The sequence below is a fragment of the Lynx rufus genome, unplaced genomic scaffold (genome assembly GCF_022079265.1).
Source record: "Lynx rufus isolate CCGP_SWC_20201006 ecotype Redwood Valley unplaced genomic scaffold, mLynRuf1.p SCAF_10, whole genome shotgun sequence".
NCBI classification, from domain to species: Eukaryota; Metazoa; Chordata; class Mammalia; order Carnivora; family Felidae; genus Lynx; species Lynx rufus.
This window is the reverse complement of record NW_025814824.1, coordinates 42,174,172-42,200,282: the sequence shown is the minus strand read 5'-3', so window position 1 is coordinate 42,200,282 and position 26,111 is coordinate 42,174,172. Positions and strand designations below refer to the sequence as shown.

General features: G+C 35.8%; 1 protein-coding gene across 2 annotated transcripts in view; it reads right to left on the bottom strand.

Moving 5' to 3' along the window:
* Positions 1 to 26,111, bottom strand: part of CNTLN (centlein) — a 317,305-nt gene that overhangs the window by 228,953 nt on the left and 62,241 nt on the right. For both annotated transcript variants that reach the window (XM_047064802.1, XM_047064799.1), the window contains exon 3: positions 6,046 to 6,130. In XM_047064802.1, coding sequence (XP_046920758.1) covers positions 6,046 to 6,130 — 85 coding nt within the window. The remainder of the gene's footprint in view (positions 1 to 6,045; positions 6,131 to 26,111) is intronic.

Genomic DNA, 26,111 nt, shown 5'->3' with positions numbered 1-26,111 from the left:
GAGATCTTCCATGTGATGAAAAAATATGCAGCCGAGAATCCTTTATCCAGCAAGTCTGTCATTTAGAATAGAAGGAGAGATAAAGGTCTTCCCAAACAAACAAAAACTGAAGGAATTCATCACCACTAAACCAGCCCTACAGGAGATCCTAAGGGGGATCCTATGAGATAAAGTACCAGGACATCGCTACAAGCATGAAACCTACGGACATCACAATGACTCTAAACCCATATCTTTCTATAATAACACTGAATGTAAATGGACTAAATGCGCCAACCGAAAGACGTAGGGTATCAGAATGGATAAAAAAAACAAGACCCATCTATTTGCTGTCTACAAGAGACTCATTTCAGACCTGAAGACACCTTCAGATTGAGAGTGAGGGGATGGAGACCTATTTATCATGCCACTGGAAGTCAAAATAAAGCTGGAGTAGCCATACTTATATCAGACAAACTAGACTTTAAATTAAAGGCTGTAACAAGAGATGAAGAAGGGCATTATATAATAATCACAGGGTCTATCCATCAGGAAGAGCTAACAATTATAAATGTCTATGTGCCAAATACAGGAGCCCCCAAATATGTAAAACAATTACTCACACACATAAGCAACCTTATTGATAAGAATGTGGTAATTGCAGGGGACTTTAACACCCCACTTACAGAAATGGATAGATCATCTAGACACACGGTCAATAAAGAGACACACGGTCAATAAAGAGACACACGGTCAATAAAGAAACAAGGGCCCTGAATGAGACATTGGATCAGATGGACTTGACAGATACATTTAGAACTCTGCATCCCAAAGCAACAGAATATACTTTCTTCTCGAGTGCACATGGAACATTCCCCAAGATAGATCACATACTGGGTCACAAAACAGCCCTTCATAAGTATACAAGAATTGAAATCATACCACGCATACTTTCAGACCACAATGCTATGAAACTTGAAATCAACCACAGGAAAAAGTCTGGAAAACCTCCAAAAGCATGGAGGTTAAAGAACACCCTACTAAAGAATGAATGGGTCAACCAGGCAATTAGAGAAGAAATTAAAAAATATATGGAAAGAAACGAAAATGAAAATACAACAATCCAAATGCTTTGGGATGCAGCGAAGGCAGTCCTGAGAGGAAAATACATTGCAATCCAGGCCTATCTCAAGAAACAAGAAAAATCCCAAATACAAAATCTAACAGCACACCTAAAGGAAATAGAAGCAGAAGAGCAAAGACAGCCTAAACCCAGCAGAAGAAGAGAAATAATAAAGATCAGAGCAGAAATAAACAATATAGAATCTAAAAAAACTATAGAGCAGATCAACGAAACCAAGAGTTGGTTTTTTGAAAAAATAAACAAAATTGATAAACCTCTAGCCAGGCTTCTTAAAAAGAAAAGGGAGATGACCCAAATAGATAAAATCATGAATGAAAATGGAATTATTACAACCAATCCCTCAGAGATACAAGCAATTATCAGGGAATTCTATGAAAAATTATATGCCAACAAACTGGACAACCTGGAAGAAATGGACAAATTCCTAAACACCCACACTCTTCCAAAACTCAATCAGGAGGAAATAGGAAGCTTGAACAGACCCATAACCAGCGAAGAAATTGAATTGGTTATCAAAAATCTCCCAACAAATAGAGTCCAGGACCAGATGGCTTCCCAGGGGAGTTCTACCAGACGTTTAAAGCAGAGATAATACCTATCCTTCTCAAGCTATTCCAAGAAATAGAAAGGGAAGGAAAACTTCCAGACTCATTCTATGAAGCCAGTATTACTTTGATTCCTAAACCAGACAGAGACCCAGTAAAAAAAGAGAACTACAGGCCAATATCCCTGATGAATATGGATGCAAAAATTCTCAATAAGATACTAGCAAATCGAATTCAACAGCATATAAAAAGAATTATTCACCATGATCAAGTGGGATTCATATCTGGGATGCAGGGCTGGTTCAACATTCGCAAATCAATCAATGTGATACATCACATTAATAAAAGAAAAAATGAGAACCATATGATCCTGTCAATCGATGCAGAAAAGGCCTTTGACAAAATTCAGCAACCTTTCTTAATAAAAACCCTCGAGAAAGAAAGAACATACTTAAACATCATAAAAGCCATTTATGAAAAGCCCACAGTTAACATCATCCTCAATGGGGAAAAACTGAGAGCTTTTTCCCTGAGATCAGGTACACGACAGGGATGTCCACTCTCACCGCTGTTGTTTAACATACTGTTGGAAGTTCTAGCATCAGCAATCAGACAACAAAAGGAAATCAAAGGCATCAAAATTGGCAAAGATGAAGTCAAGCTTTCACTTTTTGCAGATGACATGATATTATACATGGAAAATCCGATAGACTCCACCAGAAGTCTGCTAGAACTGATACATGAATTTAGCAAAGTTGCAGGATACAAAATTAATGTACAGAAATCAGTTGCATTCTTATACACTAATAATGAAGCAACAGAAAGACAAATAAAGAAACTGATCCCATTCACAATTGCCCCAAGAAGTATAAAATACCTAGGGATAAATCTAACCAAAGATGTAAAAGATATGTATGCTGAAAACTATAGAAAGCTTATGAAGGAAATTGAAGAAGATATAAAGAAATGGAAAGACATTCCCTGCTCATGGATTGGAAGAATAAATATTGTCAAAATGTCAATACTACCCAAAGCTATCTACACATTCAATGGAATCCCAATCAAAATTGCACCAGCATTCTTCTCGAAACTAGAACAAGCAATCCTAAAATTCATATGGAACCACAAAAGGCCCTGAATAGCCAAAGTAATTTTGAAGAAGAAGACTAAAGCAGGAGGCATCACAATCCCAGACCTTAGCCTCTACTACAAAGCTGTAATCATCAAGACAGCATGGTATTGGCACAAAAACAGACACACAGACCAATGGCATAAAACAGAAACCCCAGAACTAGACCCACAAACGTATGGCCACCTAATCTTTGACAAAGCAGGAAAGAACATCCAATGGAAAAAAGACAGTCTCTTTAACAAATAGTGCTGGGAGAACTGGACAGCAACATGCAGAAGGTTGAAACTAGACCACTTTCTCACACCATTCACAAAAATAAACTCAAAATGGATAAAGGACCTGAATGTGAGACAGGAAACCATCAATACCCTAGAGGAGAAAGCAGGAAAAGACCTCTCTGACCTCAGCCGTAGCAATTTCTTACTTGACACATCCCCAAAGGCAAGGGAATTAAAAGCAAAAATGAACTACTGGGACCTTATGAAGATAAAAAGCTTCTGCACAGCAAAGGAAACAACCAACAAAACTAAAATGCAACCAATGGAATGGGAAAAGATATTTGCAAATGACATATCGGACAAAGGACTAGTATCCAAAATCTATAAAGAGCTCACCAAACTCCACACCCGAAAAACAAATAATCAAGTGAAGAAATGGGCAGAAAATATGAATAGACACTTCTCTAAAGAAGACATCCGGATGGCCAACAGGCACATGAAAAGATGCTCAACATCGCTCCTCATCAGGGAAATACAAATCAAAACCACACTCAGATATCACCTCACGCCAGTCAGAGTGGCCAAAATGAACAAATCAGCAGAGTATAGATGCTGGCGAGGATGTGGAGAAACGGGAACCCTCTTGCACTGTTGGTGGGAATGCAAATTGGTGCAGCCGCTCTGGAAAACAGTGTGGAGGTTCCTCAAAAAATTAAAAATAGACCTACCCTATGACCCAGCAATAGCACTGCTAGGAATTTACCCAAGGAATACAGGAGTACTGATGCATAGGGGCACTTGTACCCCAATGTTTATAGCAGCACTCTCAACAATAGCCAAATTATGGAAAGAGCCTACATGTCCATCAACTGATGAATGGATAAAGAAATTGTGGTTTATATACACAATGGAGTACTACGTGGCAATGAGAAAGAATGAAATATGGCCCTTTGTAGCAACGTGGATGGAACTAGAGAGTGTGATGCTAAGTGAAATAAGCCATACAGAGAAAGACAGATACCATATGGTTTCACTCTTATGTGGATCCTGAGAGACTTAACAGAAACCCATGGGGGAGGGGAAGGAAACAAAAAAAGAGGTTAGAGTGGAAGAGAGCCAAAGCATAAGAGACTCTTAAAAACTGAGAACAAACTGAGGGTTGATGAGGGGTGGGACGGAGGGGAGGGTGGGTGATGGCTATTGAGGAGGGCACATTTTGGGATGAGCGCTAGGTGTTGTATGGAAACCAATTCGACAATAAACTTCATATATTGAAAAAAAAACTTTGAAAAAAAATAAAAATAAAAAAATAAAAATTAAAAAAAAAAGGCAAGAACTGTAACTTCGAATTTTCCAAAGTACCATCACAGAATAGTATATACATTTAACACATTATACTTTGTAGAAAGTTATAACCATTACTGAACAAAAATATACATGATTTTGGCAAATTAGGGCCTCTAAAAAAAATTAGCAGGCCTAAAAACAAATAATTTCTCTTACGGAAATTTAATATTTTATCCCCGAGCTAAGTGATTCTGCTCAAAAAGGTAAATTGTTAAATAGTATATCCCTCAAGAAAGAGGAAGCACAAAAAGAATTTAGCAAAGGGGAAATATACTATCATTTTTAAAAGTCAACATTTTTAAAAAATGGTATGCTATAGCTATCCAGATCTGGTAACCTGAGCATTCCCTAAAGCACTCACTGCAAACTTAAAACCCAAGAATATCAAAGAGTGGCAAAATGCATTCTCTTCCATAGAATAGAGCTGTAACTGAAAAATAGATTGCTCAGTCTGGTTCTTTATCTTCCCTAACCTCCAGAATCTCGGGGTTGCCAATATGGCTAGTTTTTCTCAATCTAGTGTGAGTACAAATGACACTTGGCACTTCTAAGTCATATGGTTATATCTATTAGGCAGCTTAGCCTAGGCATATAACAGTATTTATCCATCTTAGAATCCATTTTAATGTTTTTTGATATTCAGGTAGAAAACACAACATTTTCCCCCCCAGAGCAAACAGACTAAAATATTATTTCTAAAATTTTACCATTATGGTATCAATTATGATATTTTCTATGAGGAAAACACAACATTGGAGAATGTATAAACTTCAAGCTTATATGTCATAAAAGAATGCATTGTTCCATTTTAGAAAGATATTCTATGGATGTAGAGAACATAAAAATAATCGGATCTTTTATCTAACTTCCACTTTAAGTTTTTTGATAAAACAACTTTGTAACAATAACCAAACTTAGATCAAAGTTCTCATAAAACTTTAATTGGCTAGGAAGGAAAATAGAGTAAAAACTCAAAGATCATAGTTTCCAAAAAGAGCCTCCATTTACCCTAGAAGAATTATGGGCAATTTAGCCCACAAGGAACAATTGGGTACAAAATGAATTTAAGTATTTTATCAGAATAGAGGCCATTCTTACAATAAATTTCTTTCTCCTTCATTTTTGAGATGTGTATACTTTGAAAATGGTTCTGGGAAGCACTGATAACATGGATTTTTGCAGTGATAATATCCTGATTATATAATTACATATAATTTTATTATATATGTAATTGTATAATTAACTGATTATAGATAAGACATAAGAAAGCACAGTTTTCAAAAGATCAAATGGAATCATTCCTGTTATTTGTTGATCCTTTCTATGAATGAAACCAACTGAAAATTTACAAGTTTCAATGATACTGCTAATAATACAATGATAACTGGTAATAATAAGACGCAAAATTCAATAGAACAATGAATAATTGCTAGTTACTACTATAAAACCATAACACTATCTTAAGAATTTTAATGAATAAATGACATAGCCCATTAATTCGGACAACAACAGGCTATAAGCAAATTACAATAGTGAAGAATATCTGGCCATAGTAGTTTCAAAATAGTGATGGTTTGAGATGATTACCCTGATGTTCTTAATGAAATTTTTTTTAATTAAAAGTAATTGCAAATATCTACTACCTGAAAAAATATTCTTAGTATTTTCTGTTACACCAACCTGTTCCAATTCTTGTATTTTAGCATCCTTCACTTGCAGAATTTCTAAAACTTTTCTGTCTTTAGCTTCAGATTTCTGTTTTTCTCTACAAAGAAAATAAGGGAGAGTTTATTAGTTATAATTGGTAGCTAATCCTTTAAATTTTCACATCCTGAAAATGAGTATCACTTTAAAATATAGAAAATTAAATTATCTGGGGTTGACAGCCCTTTCAGAATTAATCAGAAACCATATGGCAAGTGATAACTTACAAACTGCTGACAACTAAGACAACTTCATACCAAAAGAACAGTTTAGTTTCCAGATTTAGATCCATGATTAAAAAAAAAATACGCAACACATTTAATCTTGATCACAACCACTCTATCATCAATTTAAAATAAGTCAATATGTTCTTTATTTTTTAATGTTTATTTATTTTTGAGAGAGAGAGAATGCAAGTGGGGGAGGGACGGGGCGGGGAGAATTCCAAGCAGGCTCTGCAATGACCACAGAGAGCCTCATGCAGGGTTTAAACTCACAAACCGCGAGATCATGACCTGAGCCGAAATCAGAGCTTAACCAATTGAGACACCCAGGCACCCAAAGTCAGTATGTTCTTAACATAAGCACTTTATACACACAATTAAATTAAGAATAAAATATCATTTTTTTAAGTAAAAGACTCAAAAGAGAACTAGAGACTTACTAGTAACTTTTAATAACGTTTTAACAACTTAAAACGGGATAAAAATTTACCGGACATTTATTTATATTTTAAAACACTTTAAAAATAAGTAAAATAAATAGAAATCTATACTTAAATCACTCAGGAGTGACAAAGTATACAGGAAAGTTAGAAGAACCCTCAACTGGGAAACGGTGAAATGAAGGGAAGGGCCCTAGAAGGTACAAAGGATTATCAGAATGAAGAGACACCAATCAGAAAAGCACAACACTGGTTTAAGAGATAAATTCAGATGATACACTAGTACACTTTAAAAATTTTAAATTAGACTTCCAATAACCTAGCATAATAAGTTCACACTTTGAGGCAATTCTCTGTTCTCTAAGTTGATACTATTAATAGAAAAACATAAAAGAAAAAATTAAGGAAACAGCCACGTCTCTAAGGATTGCAAACTAAACAGAAATACAATGCTACAAACAAGGATGAAGGTGCTGTGTACTGTCCAGATCCAGATGTGGGCTAAGGTGAAAAAGAGCTCAGCTCCTGAGGGTAACTGCTAATGAAAGTGCCCTGCCCAATATAGGGAAGCATAGCTAACTAAGCTCATTGTTTGAATCCAGAGACTAGGGTGGCGCCCCGAACTTCTGAAAGGAGTCTGGAAAAAGTCTTTCCCCACCCTTGCCTGGAACTAAGGCTTATATGAAAGTTTAGAAAGGCAAACGTTTATAGATAAAATCCCAATCAGGCACTGAGCCAAAACACTCCATAGCCGAGGTACTAAATTTAACAAATCCTCTGTGTCACTATTGGCTAAGAGCCTCACACTACAAATATAAAACCTATTTCAGGATGGGATGAGGGTGACAATTTAGTGGCAAACACAAAATTTTTAGAGAAAAAAAGGCATTAGGCAAGGCAGGGTAGTGGAGAAAGGAATAAGAGAACAGTAACATCAACCCTCCTACTCAAGGTTTATCACAAAAAATCCAACAAAACACAAGAAGAAAACACACACTCTAAATTCACATACAACACATGCAAACACTGACTGAATCATTCAAAGAATCAATCACTAGACAAAATTAAAATAACACAACACACTGAAAAAGACTTTAAGGGGTGTGTGGGTGGCTCAGTCATTTAAGTGTCCGACTCCTGGTTTCAGCTCAGGTCATGATCTCACAGTTCCGTGAGTTCAAGCCCACGTCAGGCTCAGTAGCACAGAGCCTGCTTGGGATTCTCTCTCTCCCCCTCACTCTGCCCCTTCTCTACTCACGCTGTCTCTGTCTCTCTCAAAAATAAATAAAAATAAAGACTTTAAAGTAAGGATTTATGACCTAAAAGAATGACTACAATTAAAAACAAAAACAATAAATAGATCTTAAAAAAATATATTGAAAACCTTGCAAATAAAAATTACAACCACTAAATCAAAACACAATTCAATGGGCTTAGCTCAAAACTAGATGTAAAAAGAGAGTAAGTGAAATGGATAATAACAATGAGAAACTCATCCAGAACACTGCATACAGAAATGAGATGAAAAATATAAAAACACAGTTAAGACATGTAGGTCTCACTTGAAACTCCCAGCATATGCCTAAAGAGTTCCAGAAGCAAAAAAAAAAAAAAAAAAAAAAAAAAATGGGATGAAAGATAAAGCGGTATTTTTAGGAGATAATTTCTGAGAATGTTTTAGAATTATATAGAATCCTCAGATTGAAAGAATACCTACCAGAATAAATACCTAAAAAACAAACAAACACACATTTACACATTAATCCATCATTCACTTAATGAGTGTTTATTGAGCATTTATTATATGCTCGACTTCATTCTAGGGAATAGAGAACGGCAGCAAACAAAATAAACCAAGTGCCGTCTTGATGGAATTAACATTCTAGCTCATAGATGCTGAAAATAAATGATATATAAGTGAATATATAGTATGCCAACTAGCTATATGTATAGCTATATGTATAAGCTATATGTATAAGAACAATAAACTAGGGTAATGCAGAAAGGGATGCCTCGTCTTAGAGAACTGGGAAGCAAAAAGAAGGCTGTTGCTATTTTATAAAAATGACTGTCCTTAAAGATATGTTACCAGAAACTTAAAGGAAGGAATTAAGAGTCATAGAGATTTCAGGGAAGAGTTTTCCAGGCTTTGGGAAAAGTAGCAAGAGCAAAGATACTGAGGCAAGAGCACAATTGGTGTAGCCAAAGAACAGCAAAATAGTAACGTCCATACAAGGGGAGAATGGTGGCTGAGGACAGAATAGTCACTGGGAATAAAGCAGTATATCGCCTTTTAAGCCCTATGAACTTTAGATCTGACTCCCAATAAAATTGGAACAGAGAGGATAGTTTTGAGTAGGGAAATAATACAATAAGAATTAATATTTCACAAGTATCACAGTGGGTCCTGGGCTGAGGTCAGACTCTAGCAATCAAAAGTAGAAGCAGAGAGAATAATTAGGGGGCAAATAAAATACCCAGGTGAGAACTAAAGATGAACTCGACAAGATAGGTAATGGTGGTGTTACTGAGAAAGTAATAAAATTCTTGATATTTTGAAGGTAGGGCTAACAGGATTTCTTGATCCAATAGGTATGAGATTTAAGGGAAGAGAGAAGTCAAGAATGTTTCCAAGGCTTTTGTCTGAATAACTGGAAGGATCAAGTAGACATGATCTTGGATCCTGATGAGGAGAGTTAAGGGACATTAGAATTTTGGATTTGGACAGGGGCACCTGAGTGGCTTAGTCAGTTAAGCCTCCGACTTAGGCTCAGGTCATGATTTCAAGGTCCATGAGTCCAAGCCCCACATCGGACTCTGTGTTGACAGCTCAGAGCCTGGAGCTTGCTTCAGATTCTGTCTCCCTCTTTCTCTGCTCCTCCCCCACTCACACTCTCTCTCTCTCTCAAGAATAAACAAACACTAAAAAAAAAAATTTTTTTTAAGTATTTGGGATTTGGACATGTCAAATGTGAGATGTTTAGTCAAAATCCAATATGCGGTTGGTAAACAAGTCTAGAATCAGTCAAATGGTCAAGGCTGAAGATAAAACTTTAGGCATCATCCAAATATATTTAAAAGCCTAAGAAGTTATTTTGGATAGAAAAATCTGAGAATTGGGTCCTGAGGCACTCCACATTTATAGGTTAGTAAGGCAAGGAAAACGGCCAATGGTACTACAAAGGATACACAGTCATGCAAAAGGAGAATCAAGAGAGAAAGCTAAGTGAACAAGTTATTTCTAGAAGGAACCAACCTTGGCAAATGCTGTAAACATGCTAAAGAAGACAAAGACTAAAAACTGGACTGCTGGGATTTAGCAGTATTGTAGTCACTGGTGATTTTGACAAGAGCTGTTTTAGGAGAATGGTGGACATACAAGCCTAACTGGAGTCAGTTCAAGAGAGAAAGAAAAAAATAGAGATAGTAAAAACTACTTTTCAGATGAATTTTGCTGTAAAAAGCAGCAGAGAAATGGAACAGTATTTCAAAAGAAATGTGAGATCAAAAGAGAGTTTTTTCAAAAGACAGAAGATAAAATTGCATGTGAGTATGTGGACAGGAATGACCCAGGATAGTGAGAGATACAGATGATGCAAGAGAGAGAAGAGAGAACTACGGAGTGACATCCTTGCATCCTTAAGGCTTCAGTGTGCACAGTTTTTTTTGAACTTAAGTGACAGTATAAACAGTTCTTCCAAAGAAATAAAAAGAGAAAAAGAGAAAATAGATTCAGGTATGTTGGTAGAAGATGTGGTTATGGGAAAGAGTAAAAGCTCTCTTCTAAAAGCTTCTATTTATTCAGTGGTGTAGGAAGCAAGGAGGTTGTCAAGAGTTTAGCTAAACCTACTCCATGCCTTGGCATCCATTTGGTTTGGCCAAGCAGCCTGAAGCTAGTTCATGCAAGTGCCCTAGATAGCAGCTCACAGCTCACTAAATAAATTAAAGTTCTTGATATGACTTCCCTAACAGCCGTTGTGATCAACAATCTCCCCTGCCTCCCAATGCCATTCTCTTATGTGTCCCTTACATAAGATCCCTTCATAGATGTCACCAAAACCTAGCTCTTTTGGTTTGACCAATCCCACCTGAGCCTGGAAACCCCTAAGTACTCCACACACAAACCCTCATAAAGGCATGTGCCCTAGGTCCTCTCTGTCTCCGAACTGTGCCTTGACTTCCCCATGTGGCCCCTCGAGGCATGCCGGGTACTTCCTCTAGGACATGTGAGCAATAAACTTCTCTATTTCAGTTTTTCTTATGGTCTGTTGTTGAACCATGGCTCACCATCCAGCGCCCTGTGCTCCACTTAACATTAATCTGACAAATTCATAACAGTTATCTGAAAGTGAAAAGGAAAAACAAAGTGTTATAAGTTGACAAGAGAGTTAAGCATCAAATAGTCTTCTAGGAGACTGGGATGGTAAGTGAGCCAGGAAAAAATAGGATATCTACTAGTCAGTACTAAGACCATGAAGGTCAGTAGTCATAAATTCACATATGACCAGTCGTCATGGCTCAGAATTTTTCTCTAGCCAGGTTCAGCCCTCTGAATATAGGCACACACTAGGTAGAGAATTGGAATAAATCACACTTAAAATTTTATAAACATATGTATTATTTTTACTGTTTGTATTTTATTCTGTTTTATTATTTTATTTTCTATTACCAAGTATTGATAGCACATCTAATGCATAATCACAGTCCATTGTCTTCAACTGGGCTCTCTTTGTATTTATTTTTTTTATTAATAATGAATTTCAACATATTTTCACCAATTGAAATGTTTTTTCCTAATTTTCCAGTGCCAGTCAACATAACTGTCATTTTATATTTTATTGGTTTTGATTTATAAAACTATTTTATATATTAAAAATATATGACCTTTATCACTGTATTGTACACCTGAAACTAATATAACAATATGCTAACTATACTGGAATTAAAATTAAAAGCTTAAAGAAAAAAAAAAGAAAAAATATATACACCCTTTGCCTATCATTTGTCACAAATATATAATCTCAAGTTATCATTTGAGTGTTTAATATTATAAAATCACGAGTACTGCAAAACAGTACTACATCAATTCAAGGTATATGCATCAGGGGGAAGATGGCTTCAAATCTCAAAGGGAAGGGCTTGATTGAGTTTACTCAAGGACAAAGACCCAGGATATAACAGCCAAGATATTAATTCCAGTCAGAAACTCCCCCTGTAAGTTGCTTTTTGAATATGCTATGAGTCTAATATTAAATTCCCAGGAATTAGTTTAGTTTACAGGGATAGAGTCTTTCTAATTCACTCTTTTGTAGTAAGCCTAAAATCCCTACCAGTGTCCAAATACGTTCTGGTGTCCTTTTTATGAGGCAGGGATAAAACATGTGCCACAAAACTCAAACAAAAGCATTACTGCAGCTTGGTACCAGAGTGATTATCTCCTACTATATACATAGGTATGTACATAAACTTACTCACAGTCTAACCAAGTGGTTCTCATACTGTGAGTCACCAGAGAAGTGGGATTAGCATCATCCAAGAACTTGCTAGAAATGTACTATCTTCCACCCTTTCTAAGTGCAGAAACTCTAGGGTAGGGCCCAGCAATCAGTGTTTAACCGTAACAAGGTGCTCTGGACTGAATGTTTCATATTCATGTTGAAGCCCTAATCCCCAATGCGCTAGTTTTTGTAGGTGGGGCCTTTGGGAAGTCATAAGGATGGAGTCCTCATGAATGGGGTTAGGGATCTACATGAAGATGATCTCCCTCCCCATTATGTGAAAATATAGCAAGAAGGTAGCTGTTTGCAAGAGAGCTCTCACAAGGAATGGAATCAGCAGTCACCTTGATATTGGACTTCCTAACCTCCAGAAATATAAGAAATTAATGTTTGGCTTTTTAGCCACCTGAACTATGATATTCTGTTATAACAACCCGAACTAAGATACAAAGCCTCAAGTGATGTTGACACACACTAAAATTTGAGAGTCACTGAAATAACAATAACTAAGCTGAGTAATATAATACTGAAAATATAGGTCATAAATGATCTATAAACTTCATGTCAAATATAAACTTCAAAAATATACTTCACTGATGTATTTTAAACCAAAAACCTTCAAAAGTGACTATTATAGTTTTGAAATTGAAAAAAAAAAAATCACAATTCACAATCTATATAGAGATTTGTCCAGCAGCTCCTCCTGGTGGCACATGGTATTTTCATAACAGGAAAATGCTCCCAAGAGAAAACAGCGCTACAATACGAATACAATTATTTTTTACTTAAAATAATACAAGGTAAAAAAGTTGTTTCAAATTTAAAACACCACCAATGTATCTGGTCAATTCAATTAATATATATTCTCTGTATTTATAAGACATTTAAAAAAAGGTTCCTAAAAAAAAAGGGATACTGTCAAGAAGTTGATGATGATCAATGACTGAGACAAACTCCTGTTTAGCTAATTAGAACCACTGATGTGCAATAATGATGTGAGCTAAGAATATTTGCAGACTTCTTTAGGATGAAAAATGAAGTGAAGAGACGCTGTCAAATGTGTACAAGTTTAAAGCTCCAATCACTTTTCCCAAGAGTACTACCCATTTAAACATTTAACATTGCTGGTACTTAGCCACATGAACTACCACAGTAACTTTTTGCCATTTTTCTAAACTCAAAACTCTGAGAAATTATTCTAAATCATTAGGAAACAAAATTTTATTGTGTTATAGACCATGCCATATATTATACAATATGACAGGATCATATTTTCTGGGCTTGAGCCCATTTTTAATGAGATGTCAAAAATGAAATATTACAGTCTAAAAGAAACATTTAACTATAAATGAGGCAATGATATTGGTCTGATTTAGAAAACAAAGAAAATAAAAAAGCAAAGCTTACTGACATTGATTATTCTTAATTAACAGACAGATAACAATAATGCACAAAATAAACCTAGTTGGAAGAACATTTTCTTTCATTTGAGCACAAAATCTATTAAAATGTAGATTTTATACTTATTAATGACTTTCCATTTAAATGCTTTCTCACTTTCTGATAAACATTAAGATTCTAAAACAGGAAGACTGATAAAAATGGAAGTTTAGGGAAATGAGAATCATACCATTATCATATTATCTAACCTTTTATTCATGAACTGTTTCATAACTATTTTTCTACTTTGAATATGCATAATAAACTACTAAAATGGTATCTATGAACAATATAATGAGAAAACTTTAAAAAAAACTTAACACAAATATTTTTTCAAATATGTTTACTCCACAGTAAAAATAGCTATTGAAAAAAACTCTAATATACTTAAATAAAAATACATTACTAAATCAACAGATCCCCAAACCTTTGGTATAAAATATTTTAAAGGTCAAGTATACTTAAAATATCTATTTCTCTTTAAGATCAGAGCTTAATTTTTAGTATACAATCCAGAATTTCAAATTATTATATTTTATACTTCAATATAAAAAATATATTTAAACTATATATGAAAGCCAAAATTTGTGATGTAAGATTCAGCCTGACACATAAAAAATGATTGATCTTTTTCTTGTTCCATCAGGTATTTCCAAAGTAGAATAAAGAATAGAATTAGGCTACAGCATCTTAATCTGAATTTGTAAATTATGGGGTACTGGTGAACTCTGTAAACAAAGAAGAAATCAATAATTTACTAGAACATAACAGCTTAGATTTAATATATTACTAAATAATATATTTGTTTCAGATATCCTTATTCATTCAACATCATTTCTAACACAAAGTTGAGACTCAAAACCCTTTCTGTTTTATAGTTATAAATTAAATGACCTTATTTGGTTATTGATTTTCCTGTTTCTTCTTTTAACTACCTGTCCAGTTACTTCTGCATATACCCTCCCTATTACCTAAAACATCCAGAAAAGAGTTGGAAAAGATTGTGCATTATATGTCTTTAATAATTGTGCAAATATTTTTCACCCAGAATCTAGAAGTCTTTTACAGTGTTCAAAAATATCAGCACTTCAGAACAGACTGTTTTAACATCTGCACATCACCAGGGCTGCCCCCAAGGATTTTTAAATGATGCCTGCCTGTGCTGAATAAAGTGCTAACTTGCACCTTGCATTTCAAACTGTGTCCTGAGCAGCCATCCAGTTGGTACAACACCAGCTGAATTCCCACAGGCCACTGTTCACTCAGGCTTGACTGCAATTATCATGTCAATATTTTGTGCTCCGATATGCAGATATGCACACATGCAAGCTGCATAATACTTCCTTCTCCATGGAATGTTGACTTATGTTCAATGTTCTGGGAATTTTTAATGAAACCAGAAATAAACTTACATCAAATAAAGACTATTGCAATTATTTTGCCATAAAAATGATATGTCTATGTTAAATTATAAAAGCTAAATTTTTAAAGGAACTATGCTTCAGTATTTATTTCATAGAATTATTTCATAATTCTTTAATGTAAAAGGTCTTCATAAAGGTTAAAAGACTATTTGACAATGTGTTTTTTCATACTTATTGTTCATTCTTTCACCTTAAGCAGTACAGTGGTTCCAATTAAATACCTTTCTATTAGTAGCTTTGACCATCTTCCCATTCATCCATCTCAGCCCAGGCATTCATGGCTGTTGCACCAGGAAAAGTACTCAGCAAAATATATTTATGCCCTGTGTGGAGCTGCCTAGCAGCACTGCTGCCAGATGGAAGAATTCTGGCAGCTACACTTCTGGGGTCTCCAACCAGCCATGCTACTTCCATGCTCCAAAATGCAACCCTTTTGCAGGCTGTGCTTGCTTAATACACATGGGACAGTGTACAACCATACAGCAGCTGTGCAACCCATGTGTTTAAAAGTGGAATGGAGCAGGAGGGAGGTGTTCCCAGTGGTGAGAGTATATAATATAAGCTTATAACAACAGCCTGCTTATTAAGCATCTAAACTTCAAGTGTAAACATAAATATGAGATAATCTCTCATCCTCTATGAGGTTAAATCTTTAAACACATTTATTTCAAGAATATAGTATGCATATTCTAAATAAACATGCAAAAAATACTAAATATCATCTTGCCTTTTTTATTCCTTTTATGGTTCCCATTTTCCAGGACTGAGTTTTCATTTATGGATGAGAGAGAGAGAGAGAGAGAGAGAGAGAGAGAGAAAACAGTGAAAACGGGAGACTGAGTAAAGGAAAAAAGTACTGAGGAGCCCATCAAATAGTAAAAATAAATGTTAAAAAGAAAGCAAAACATGTCTCTAAGATTTATACAAAGATTAAGTGTTTAGAAGTAAAAAAGAAAAATGGGAAAATAAAGCAATGTCTATAGAGGTGTCATTTGAAAATGTTGTATATGAAGAAGTAAAAAATATTACAATTGGTAAACTCTGAACATCTCCAATTTGGGACAGATATATTTCTGAATTTGAGTATTCAAATTCAAGTACAAAACACATTTAAGGATAAGCAAACTGCAATAACCTTTAATGTTAAAGAAAAATAAAAACATCAAAAAGGCTGCAAGTTACTCTTGGAAGCCTATTATTTACAAAACACTAATTGACTTTTCTCAAGACTATAAAAACAAACTGAAAAGGAATGTAAAATATAACATGAGATGGTGGTGATGATGACGATGATGATGATGATATACATACAATGTGCAAGGCATTATTATAACTAATATATGTGCATTAACTCAAAACAATTCTATTCTTATTTTCATTTTACAGAAGAGAAAACTAAGGCATATAAAAGTGAGTATTTTGCCTCAAATCACACAATAAACCACGTGATAGAGCCAAGATTTTAAACCATGTAGCCCTGTCTCCATGGCTATCATAACCACTAAATCATTAAAAATAACTACAGTTCAATATTAAGTTCCAGCGAAAGACATACAAATTTTTCCCTAACATCTTTAAAACTGTTAAATACTGGATTTCGCATCTTTCCATCCATAAAGATGTAACAATATTCACCTTTCTAGCTTAGATTCTTCTAGAATGTCAGCATTGCCTATAAAGCTGTTTTAAAATGTAGATACCTCAATCTCATCGTAAACCTTGACAAGTAACAATCCCACAGAGTTCATAGGTGAATTATAGCTCACAAATCTCTTTAAACAACTGGATCCACAACTCAGTGAAGGAAATATTCTTACAATTAAGTCTTTGCTCTGTAACTCATTGATTAAAATTAAATATGACATTCCTCACATGTCCCCTTATCAAATTTTTGACTACTTGAGAAGAACTGTTTAAGGATCAATGCCATTTTTGGGTACCGATTACTGGACAAGCTTTTAACTAAATGCTTCTCTAATCCTTCAACAAACTCTTCTTAAAATCCTTTTAACAGATGTGGTAACTGAGACCTAGAGAGAGCGTTTCAATAAGAAAGACTCAGCAATATTTGTCATTTCAACTCTGGTCGGTGTAACATCGAAGTCTGTATTCCCAACCATCTATGTTCATGCCTCACCCCTCCCAAATTCCTATGTTGAAATCTAATCCCCAAGGTGCTGGTGTTTGGAGTAAGGGGATCCAGAGGAATTGGGAGGTAGGGACTTGGTGCCCTTAAAAGGCAAACAAGACACCAGAGCACTCTCTTGCCACCACGTGAAGATACAAGAAGTTGGTAGTCTGCAACAGCTCTCACCAGAACCTGGCCATGCTGGCACCCTGATCTCATGCTTCTTGCCTCCAGAACTGTGAGAAATAGATACCTGACGTGTAACCCACCCAGTTCATGGTATTTTGTTATAGCAGCCTGAGCTGAGTCTCTTTTTACTGTTAGTTTTTAAATTCCTAATTTTAAAATTTAATCTTAAATACATCTCCAGAAATTCTGATTTTATATAAATCTGAAAAAGATTCTTACAGGTAAGAAATAATACTTTAATCATGGAAAAATGTAAACTTTTAATTTAACAAATACTATACGCACAACGAACAATATATGCTGACATGGAATAAATGCAGGGAAGAGAGCTTGTTTATTAAATGAGGGAGGATCAAGGAAGACATCTCTTAATGATTACAATTTTTACCACAACCACCTTCCTGAGAAGCATGTTGTATTCTCCTTCCCCAGACCCTCTCTCCTCTCACAATATAAGTAGAATATTAAGCACATATCAGGCATTCAAATAGTAATTCTGAATTAAATATAAGGATTTATTAAGTACTATCAGGTATGCAAACTATACCACAATCTATACAAACCCAGAACTTAAAAACTCATAGAAACATATGGAATTTTCAAGAAGATTTAAAACAATAAAAACATAAAATAATTGAACAATATTTTTTTTGCAGATGGGAGTATATTGAAAAAAGAAACAATAGTATTCATTAAGAAGTAAAATGAATGTCATATTGCTGGCCAGCTATACCAAATATCTTTCATTTCCAGCAATACTATCGATCAAACTTATGTGTAATCATGGTATACTCTCTCCCAAATCATTAGAATGACTTCTCAAACAGATCTAGCATCCATTAACTTCTTGCTAAAATCCAATTCCTTGAACTCATCATGAAACATATTCCAAGTTTAATCTAAAAGTCATCATAACATAAATGGAATACAATGCCAGTAAATTATGTATTTATTTTATTTCTTAAAGTTTTAAAGCGTTATTCTTGGCTTCTTTTCTCTAATCTAATCTACTAATAAATAACTTTAATAAGTGTAGGACCATAAAATAAATTTAGATCACAGTTAGTTGTTTTCTTCTTTCTTTGTTAACATTCAGGTGAGAGATTAATTCTCCATCTGGGTAGTAGTTAAAAACAGGGGCTCTGGAACCATACACACTGCCACTCATTAGTTCTGTGAGCCTGGGCAAATTATTTAACCTCTCTGTAGTTCATTTCCTCCATCTGTATAATAAGAATAATAATTAGACCCATCTCATAGGACTATTGTAAGAATTTAGCCAATATGTTGAAAACACTAAAAACCACTAAAAACCCCATGTGGACCATAGTAAACACTTGATAGATGTAAGCTATTATCACTATGATTGTTTTATTATGTATTAAACAAAGGACACATGGAATTGCAAATATATCCTTAGCATAATATTACACAAAAATATTTTCCATATAGTTCAGAATATACTTCCTTATATATCATTTTGAAAAATTTATTTAAGTAATCTCTACACCCAACGTGGGCCTCGAACCCACGACCCTGAGATGAAGTCACACACTCTTCTGATTGAGCCAGACAGGTGCCCCCAAAATATATTATTTAAAAAAATCATTTTGAGTCACAATACAGTTTAGAACTGTATGCAAATATCCTAAAGGATTAATCAGGAATATCTTAAATCCATTTCAATATAATAATTGATACTGAGAAAAACAATAACAACACAGATAATTTTGACTATTTTCAGTTTGAGTCCTTTTCCCTTATTTATTCCCATTATAAAATTCATCTTTTTCTTTGGTTTATTCAATACACCTTGTAGAGTAATAAAGTACTGCATTTTTCTCCCACTTAATATCATGTTTTAGGATTTTATTCATTCATTATTTCTTTGTATTACAGACTATTTATAAACATAGTCACAAAACCAATTTATTCAATAATGTTTCTATGAAACCTCTGCAGTAAACACTTCCATCAAGAAAAATGTCAAATGTATTATCCCTTTATTTCACTATTACACAGTTTTTTTAAGAAACCTTGCTGGTCAAAAATGATCAAAAAGGATTCTCTGTCTCAACATAAAATAATTAGGACACTAACCATGCCAAAATTCCATATAAAGCAGTAATAAACATTAGAAGAGAATGTGCTAATTCTATTACCCAGATTGTGTACCAAGGTTCCCAGGGGTGTTGTAACAAACAGACAGGGCATTGTGGGATATTTTAAATGTCTACGGGAAACAGAGAAATACTTCACATCTATTGGATGCCATACAGAATACTTGCTAGAAGTTCAGAGCTTCAGTATTAGATTGCACTACATTTCTTTCATGACATCATATCTTTATGAAGTTGAGTTTTTGACCACTGCTGTGAAAAAAATTAAGGTGAGAGCAAAAAGCAATGTGAAGAAATAAGGGTAGCAGTGTCCAATCTGATTATAAGGTTGGAGAAATTGTCCAGTACCCAAAAGTTCACATCCTACAGCAAATAATTACGTTAAAGAATAAAATTAAAATATAACTTTTTCCTTTTAATTTGTATGTATATTTTAATAGCCGTTACAATGTTAGGGCATAAATACTTAATCCCAATGAAACTCTTGGATATTTCTCTTTAATTTGAAGTGCCATGAAAATATTACTGATATACAAAGGTACTATGAACTGAGAACACTGGGGAACCTACGAGTTAATCTTTAAAGAAAACAGATTCATTATTTAAATGACCAAAGATTATAATGCATGAATAATTATTAATTACAACACTTAGAGCAACAGAGATCTTTGCTAAAAAGTCTCACAACTCCGTGGTAGTAGTTCTTAATTGCTATCATTACAATTCTACTCAGTCTCACTCAACTTTAATCTCAGTTAATTTCAGCAGGCTCATACATGACTCTTCAAGAGTAAAACTGAAGGAGTATAAGAATATAACAACTCAGATAATGACAAATAAGTTACATACACTCAAGGTTAAACACAGATATTTTGGCACAACTTTTTAACCACTAAGAATTTCTAGGTACAAACATCATTATGTATATCAACGAACTTCATTATGGGAGGTCTACCTGAAACTCTGAATATAATAACAACAAAATCAGTTAAACTTTTTATACCTAGTACTTTTGTGAAAAATTCAATTTGCCATGTGAATAAAATTAAATTCACCAGACAAAAAAATTCCTTTGTTGGCATAATTTCAATTTAAGTTACTATACGTTCTTATGTACTATACATACTTACGTGTACATGTGTGCTATATGTACTTATGTACTATAAGTTCAATTAAGTAATCATACGTTCATACTGATTTATATGTTTTAAAATGTCTGACAGTTCTGGGTCATTTCCCAGCATATGAAGCTGAATTCACTTCTGTTACTAGCCATAGAGAGGAAAGGATATGCCCTGCTACTTTAGACAACTTGAAATCTATACAAAATACACAAAATATTTTCAGAACTAGTGAGAAGATGGCGATGTAGGAGGACATTGGGCTCACCTCGTCCTGTTGATTGCTTAGATTCCACCCACATCAGCCTAAATATCCCAGAAAAACCCCAGAAGGCTAGCAGAATGGACTCTCCAGAGCCAAGCGTAGACAAGAGGCCCATGGAAGACAGTAGGAAGGGCGGAGAGATGGTATGTGCTACACAGACTGGCGGAAGGGAGCCAGGGTGGTGGAAGGGCAGCCCCGGGCAAGGCAGAACCCCCAAAGTCTGGCTTGCAAAAGCGGAGGGGCCAGATTGCGTGAGTTCTGACAGCCATCTGGACTTAACATCTGGAATGCTAAAAGTCAACAGCTCTGCTCTCAGAGAGCAGGGAGGGCGAAAGGAGGCCGGGAGGGAGAGTTGTTGAGCCCCTGAAGGACAGAACTCAGCCGGGGAGCAAAGGTGCTGGCAAGCACCATTTCCCTCTCCCATCCTCCAGCCAAAATTCCAAAGGGAACGAGCTCCCATCACCGAACTTGCTTGCACCGTGAAATCGTCCAATGCTGTTTTTCTGTGGATCCATCCCTCTGATGGGTCTGCCTCCCTGCAGGTGCCGCAGGGCCCCTCCTGCAGGGGACCACCTATGGCAAACTTAGCTAAGCCTGCCCCTCTTGCCCCCGTGCACCTTGCAGATCCACCCCGTCTAATAAGCCCTTGGGCAGATCTCATCAAAACAGCACCACAAACCTGGCAGTGTGCAAGCAGCCCAGACAGGGGACACATGACTCCACAGTGAGTCCTGCCCCTGCCAGAGGGAAATATAAGGTACACACCAGTCTGACTGTGGCCCCAGTGGAGGGCTAGGGGAAGACATTGGTCTGACTGCAGTCCTGCCCACCAACACAAGTTTCTCTGGACAGCACAGGGGAAGTGCCCTGCAGTTGGAGCTACCTCAGGGATGAACCAAATAGACAAAATAGAAGAATTCTCCTCAAAAGAAACTCCAGAAGAAGCGACAACTAACGAATAGATCAAAAACCATTTAAGCAATATAACGGAACAAGAATTTAGAACAGTAGTCATAAAATTAATCGCTAGGCTTGAAAAAAGCATAGAGGACAGCAGAGAATCTATTGCTACAAACACCAAGGGACTAAGAAATAGTCATGAGGAACTAAAAAAATGCTATAAATGAGGTGCAAAATAAAATGGAGGTGGCCACAGCATGGACTGAAGAGGTAGAGGGGAGAATAGGTGAATTAGAAGATAAAACTATGGAAAAAGAGGAAGCTGAGAAAAAGAGATAAAAAAATTCAGGAGTTTGAGGGGAGAATTAGAGAACTAAGTGATATAATCAAACATAAAAATATCCGTATCGTAGGAATTCCACAAGAAGAGATAGAAAGGGGCTGAAGGTGTACTTGAACAAATGATAGCTGCGAACTTCCCTGATCTGGGAAAGGAAACAGGCATTGAAATCCAAGAGGAGAGCTCCCTTCAGACATAACAAATTGATCTTCTGCACAACTTATCATAGTGAAACTGGCAAAACACAAGGATAAAGAGAGAATTCTGAAAGCAGCTAGGGATAAACGGGCCCTAACTTACAAATGTAGATACATAAGGGTAGTAGCAGACCAATCTACTAATTTGGCAGGCCAGAAAGGAATGGTAGGAGATCTTCTATGTGATGAACAGAAAAATTATGCAGCCGAGAATCCTTTATCCAGCAAGTCTGTCATTCAGAATAGAAGGAGAGATAAAGGTTTTCCCAAACAAACAAAAAATGAAGGAATTCATCACCACTAAACCAACCCTACAAGAGATCCTAAGGGGGAGTCTGTGAGTGAAATGTTGCAAGCACCACAAAGTACCAGAGACATCACTACAAGCATGAAACCTAAAGGCATCACAATGACTCTAAACCCTTATCTTTCAATAACAACTAGACTAAATAGACTAAATGCTCCAACCAAAAGACACAGGGTATCTGAATGGATAAAAAAACAAGACCCATCTATTTGCTGTCTACAAGACTCATTTTAGACCTGAAGACACCTTCAGATTGAAAGTAAGGGGATGGAGAACTATCTATCATGCTACTGGAAGTCAAAAGAAAGCTGGAGTAGCCATACTTATATCAGACAAACTAGACTTTAATATTAAAAGCTGTAACAAGAGACGAAGAAGGGCATTATATAATCATTACAGGGTCTATACATCAGGAAGAGCTAACAATTATAAGTGTCTATGCACCGAATATGGAAGCCCCCAAATATAGAAAACAATTAATCGCAAACATAAGCAACCTTATTGATAAGAATGTGGTAACTGCAGGGGACATTAATACTCCACTTACAACAATGGATAGATCATCTAGACACAGGATCAATAAAGACACAAGGGCCCTGAATGATACATTGGATCAGATGGACTTGACAGATACATTTAGAACTCTGCATCCCAAAGCAACAGAATACACTTTCTTCTTGACTGAACATGGGACATTCTCTAAAATAGATCACATACTGGGTCACAAAACAGCCCTTCATAAGTATACAAGAATTGAGATCATACCATGCACACTTTCAGACCACAATGATATGAAACTTGATATCAACCACAGGAAAAAGTCTGGGAAACTTCCAAAAGCATGGAGGTTAAAGAACACCCTACTAAAGAATGAATGGGTTAATCAGGCAATTGAAGAAGAAATTTAAAAATATATGAAAACAAATGAAAATGAAAATACAACAATCAAAACACTCTGGGATGCAGCGAAGGCAGTCCTGAGAGGAAAATACTTTGCAATCCAAGCCTATCTCAAGAAACAAGAAAAATCCCAAATACAAAATCTAACAGCACACATAAAGGAAATAGAAGCAGAACAGCAAAGACACCCCAGAAGAAGAGAAATAATAAAGACCAGAGCAAAATAAACAATATACAATCTAAAAACACAGTAGAGCAGACCAATGAAACCAAAAGTTGTTTTTTTGAAAAAATAAACAGAATTGATAAACCTCTAGCTAGGCACCTCAAAAAGAAAAGGGAGAGGACCCAAATAGATAAAATCAGGAATGAAAATGGAACTATTAGAACCAATCCCTCAGAAATACAAGCAATTATCAGGGAATACTATGAAAAATTATATGCCAACAAACCGGACAACCTAGAAGAAATGGACAAATTCCTAAGCACCCACCCACTTCCAAAACTCAAACAGGAAGAAATAGAAAATGTTAACAGACCCGTAACCAGTGAAGAAATTGAATCAGTCATCAAAAATCTCCCAACAAATAAGAGTCCAGGACCAGATGGCTTCCCTGGGGAATTCTACCAGACATTTAAAGCAGAGATAATACCTATCCTTCTCAAGCTGTTCCAAAAACTAGAAAGGGAAGGAAAACTTCCAGACTCATTCTATGAAGCCAGCATTACTTTGATTACCAAACCAGACAGAGACCTAGCAAAAAAAGAGAACTACAGGTCAATATCCCTGATGAATATGGATGCAAAAATTCTCAACAAGATACTAGCAAATCGAATTCAACAGCATATAAAAAGAATTATTCACCATGATCAAGTGGGATTCATTCCTGGGCTGCAGAGCTGGTTCAACATTCGCAAATCAATCAATGTGATACATCACATTAATAAAAGAAAAGATAAGAAACATATGATCCTGTCAATCGATGCAGAAAAAGCATTTGACAGGGCGCCTGGGTGGCTCAGTCGGTTAAGTGTCTGACTTTGGCTCAGGTCATGATCTCACGGTCTGTGAGTTCGAGCCCCGCATCGGGCTCTGTGCTGACAGCTCAGAGCCTGGAGCCCATTTCAGATTCTGTGTCTCCCTCTCCCTCTGCCCCTCCCCTGTTCATACTCTGTCTCTCTCTGTCTCAAAAATAAATAAACGTTAAAAAAAATAAACAAAAAAAAGCATTTGACAAAATTCAGAATCCTTTCTTAATAAAAAACCCTCAAGAAAGTCAGGCTAGAAGGAACATACTTCAACATCATAAAAGCCATTTATGAAAAGCTCACCGCTAATATCATCCTCAGTGGGGAAAAACTGAGAGCTTTCTCCCTGGGATCAGGAACACGACAGGGATGTCCACTCTCACCGCTGTTGTTTAACATACTGTTGGAAGTTCTAGCATCAGCAAACAGACAAGAAAAGGAAATCAAAGGCATCAAAATTGGCAAAGATGAAGTCAAGCTTATACTTTTTGCAGATGACATGATATCATACATGGAAAACCTGACAGATTCCACCAAAAGTCTGCTAGAACTGATACATGAATTCAGCAAAGTCACAGGATACAAAATTAATGTACAGAAATCAGTCGCATCCTTATACATTAATAATGAAGCAACCGAAAAACAAATAAAGAAACTGATCCCATTCACAATTGCACCAAGAATCATAAAATACCTAGGAATAAACCTAACCAAAGATGTAAAAGATCTGTATGCTGAAAACTATAGAAAGTTTATAAAGGAAATTGAAGAAGATACAAAGAAATGGAAAAACATTCCATGCTCATGGATTGGAAGAATAAATATTGTTAAAATGTCAATACTACCCAAAGCTATCTACACATTCAATGCAATCCCAATCAAAATACACCAGCATTCTTCTCAAAGCTAGAACAAGCAATCCTAGAATTTGTATGGAACCACAAAAGACCCCAAATAGCCAAAGTAATTTTGAAGAAGAAGACCAAAGCGGGAGGTATCACAATCCCAGAGTTTAGCCTCTGCTACAAAGCTGTAATCATCAAGACAGTATGGCATTGGCACAAAAACAGACACACAGACCAATGGCATAGAATAGAGACCCCAGAATTGGACCCACAAAAGTATGGCCAACTAGTCTTTGACAAAGCAGGAAAGAATATCCAATGGAAAAAAGACAGTCTCTTTAACAAATAGTGCTGGGAGAACTGGACAGCAACATACAGAAGAATGAAACTAGACCACTTTCTTACACCATTCACAAAAATAAACTCAAAATGGATGAAGGACCTGAATGTCAGATAGGAAACCATCAAAACCCTAGAGGAGAAAGCAGGAAAAAACCTCTCTGACCCCAGCTGCAGTAATTTCTTACTTGACACATCTTCAATGGCAAGGGAATGAAAAGCAAAAATGAACTATTGGGACCTCATCAAGATAAAAACCTTTGACACTGCAAAGGAAACAATCAGCAAAACTAAAAGGCAACTGACGGAATGGGAAAAGATATTTGCAAATGACAT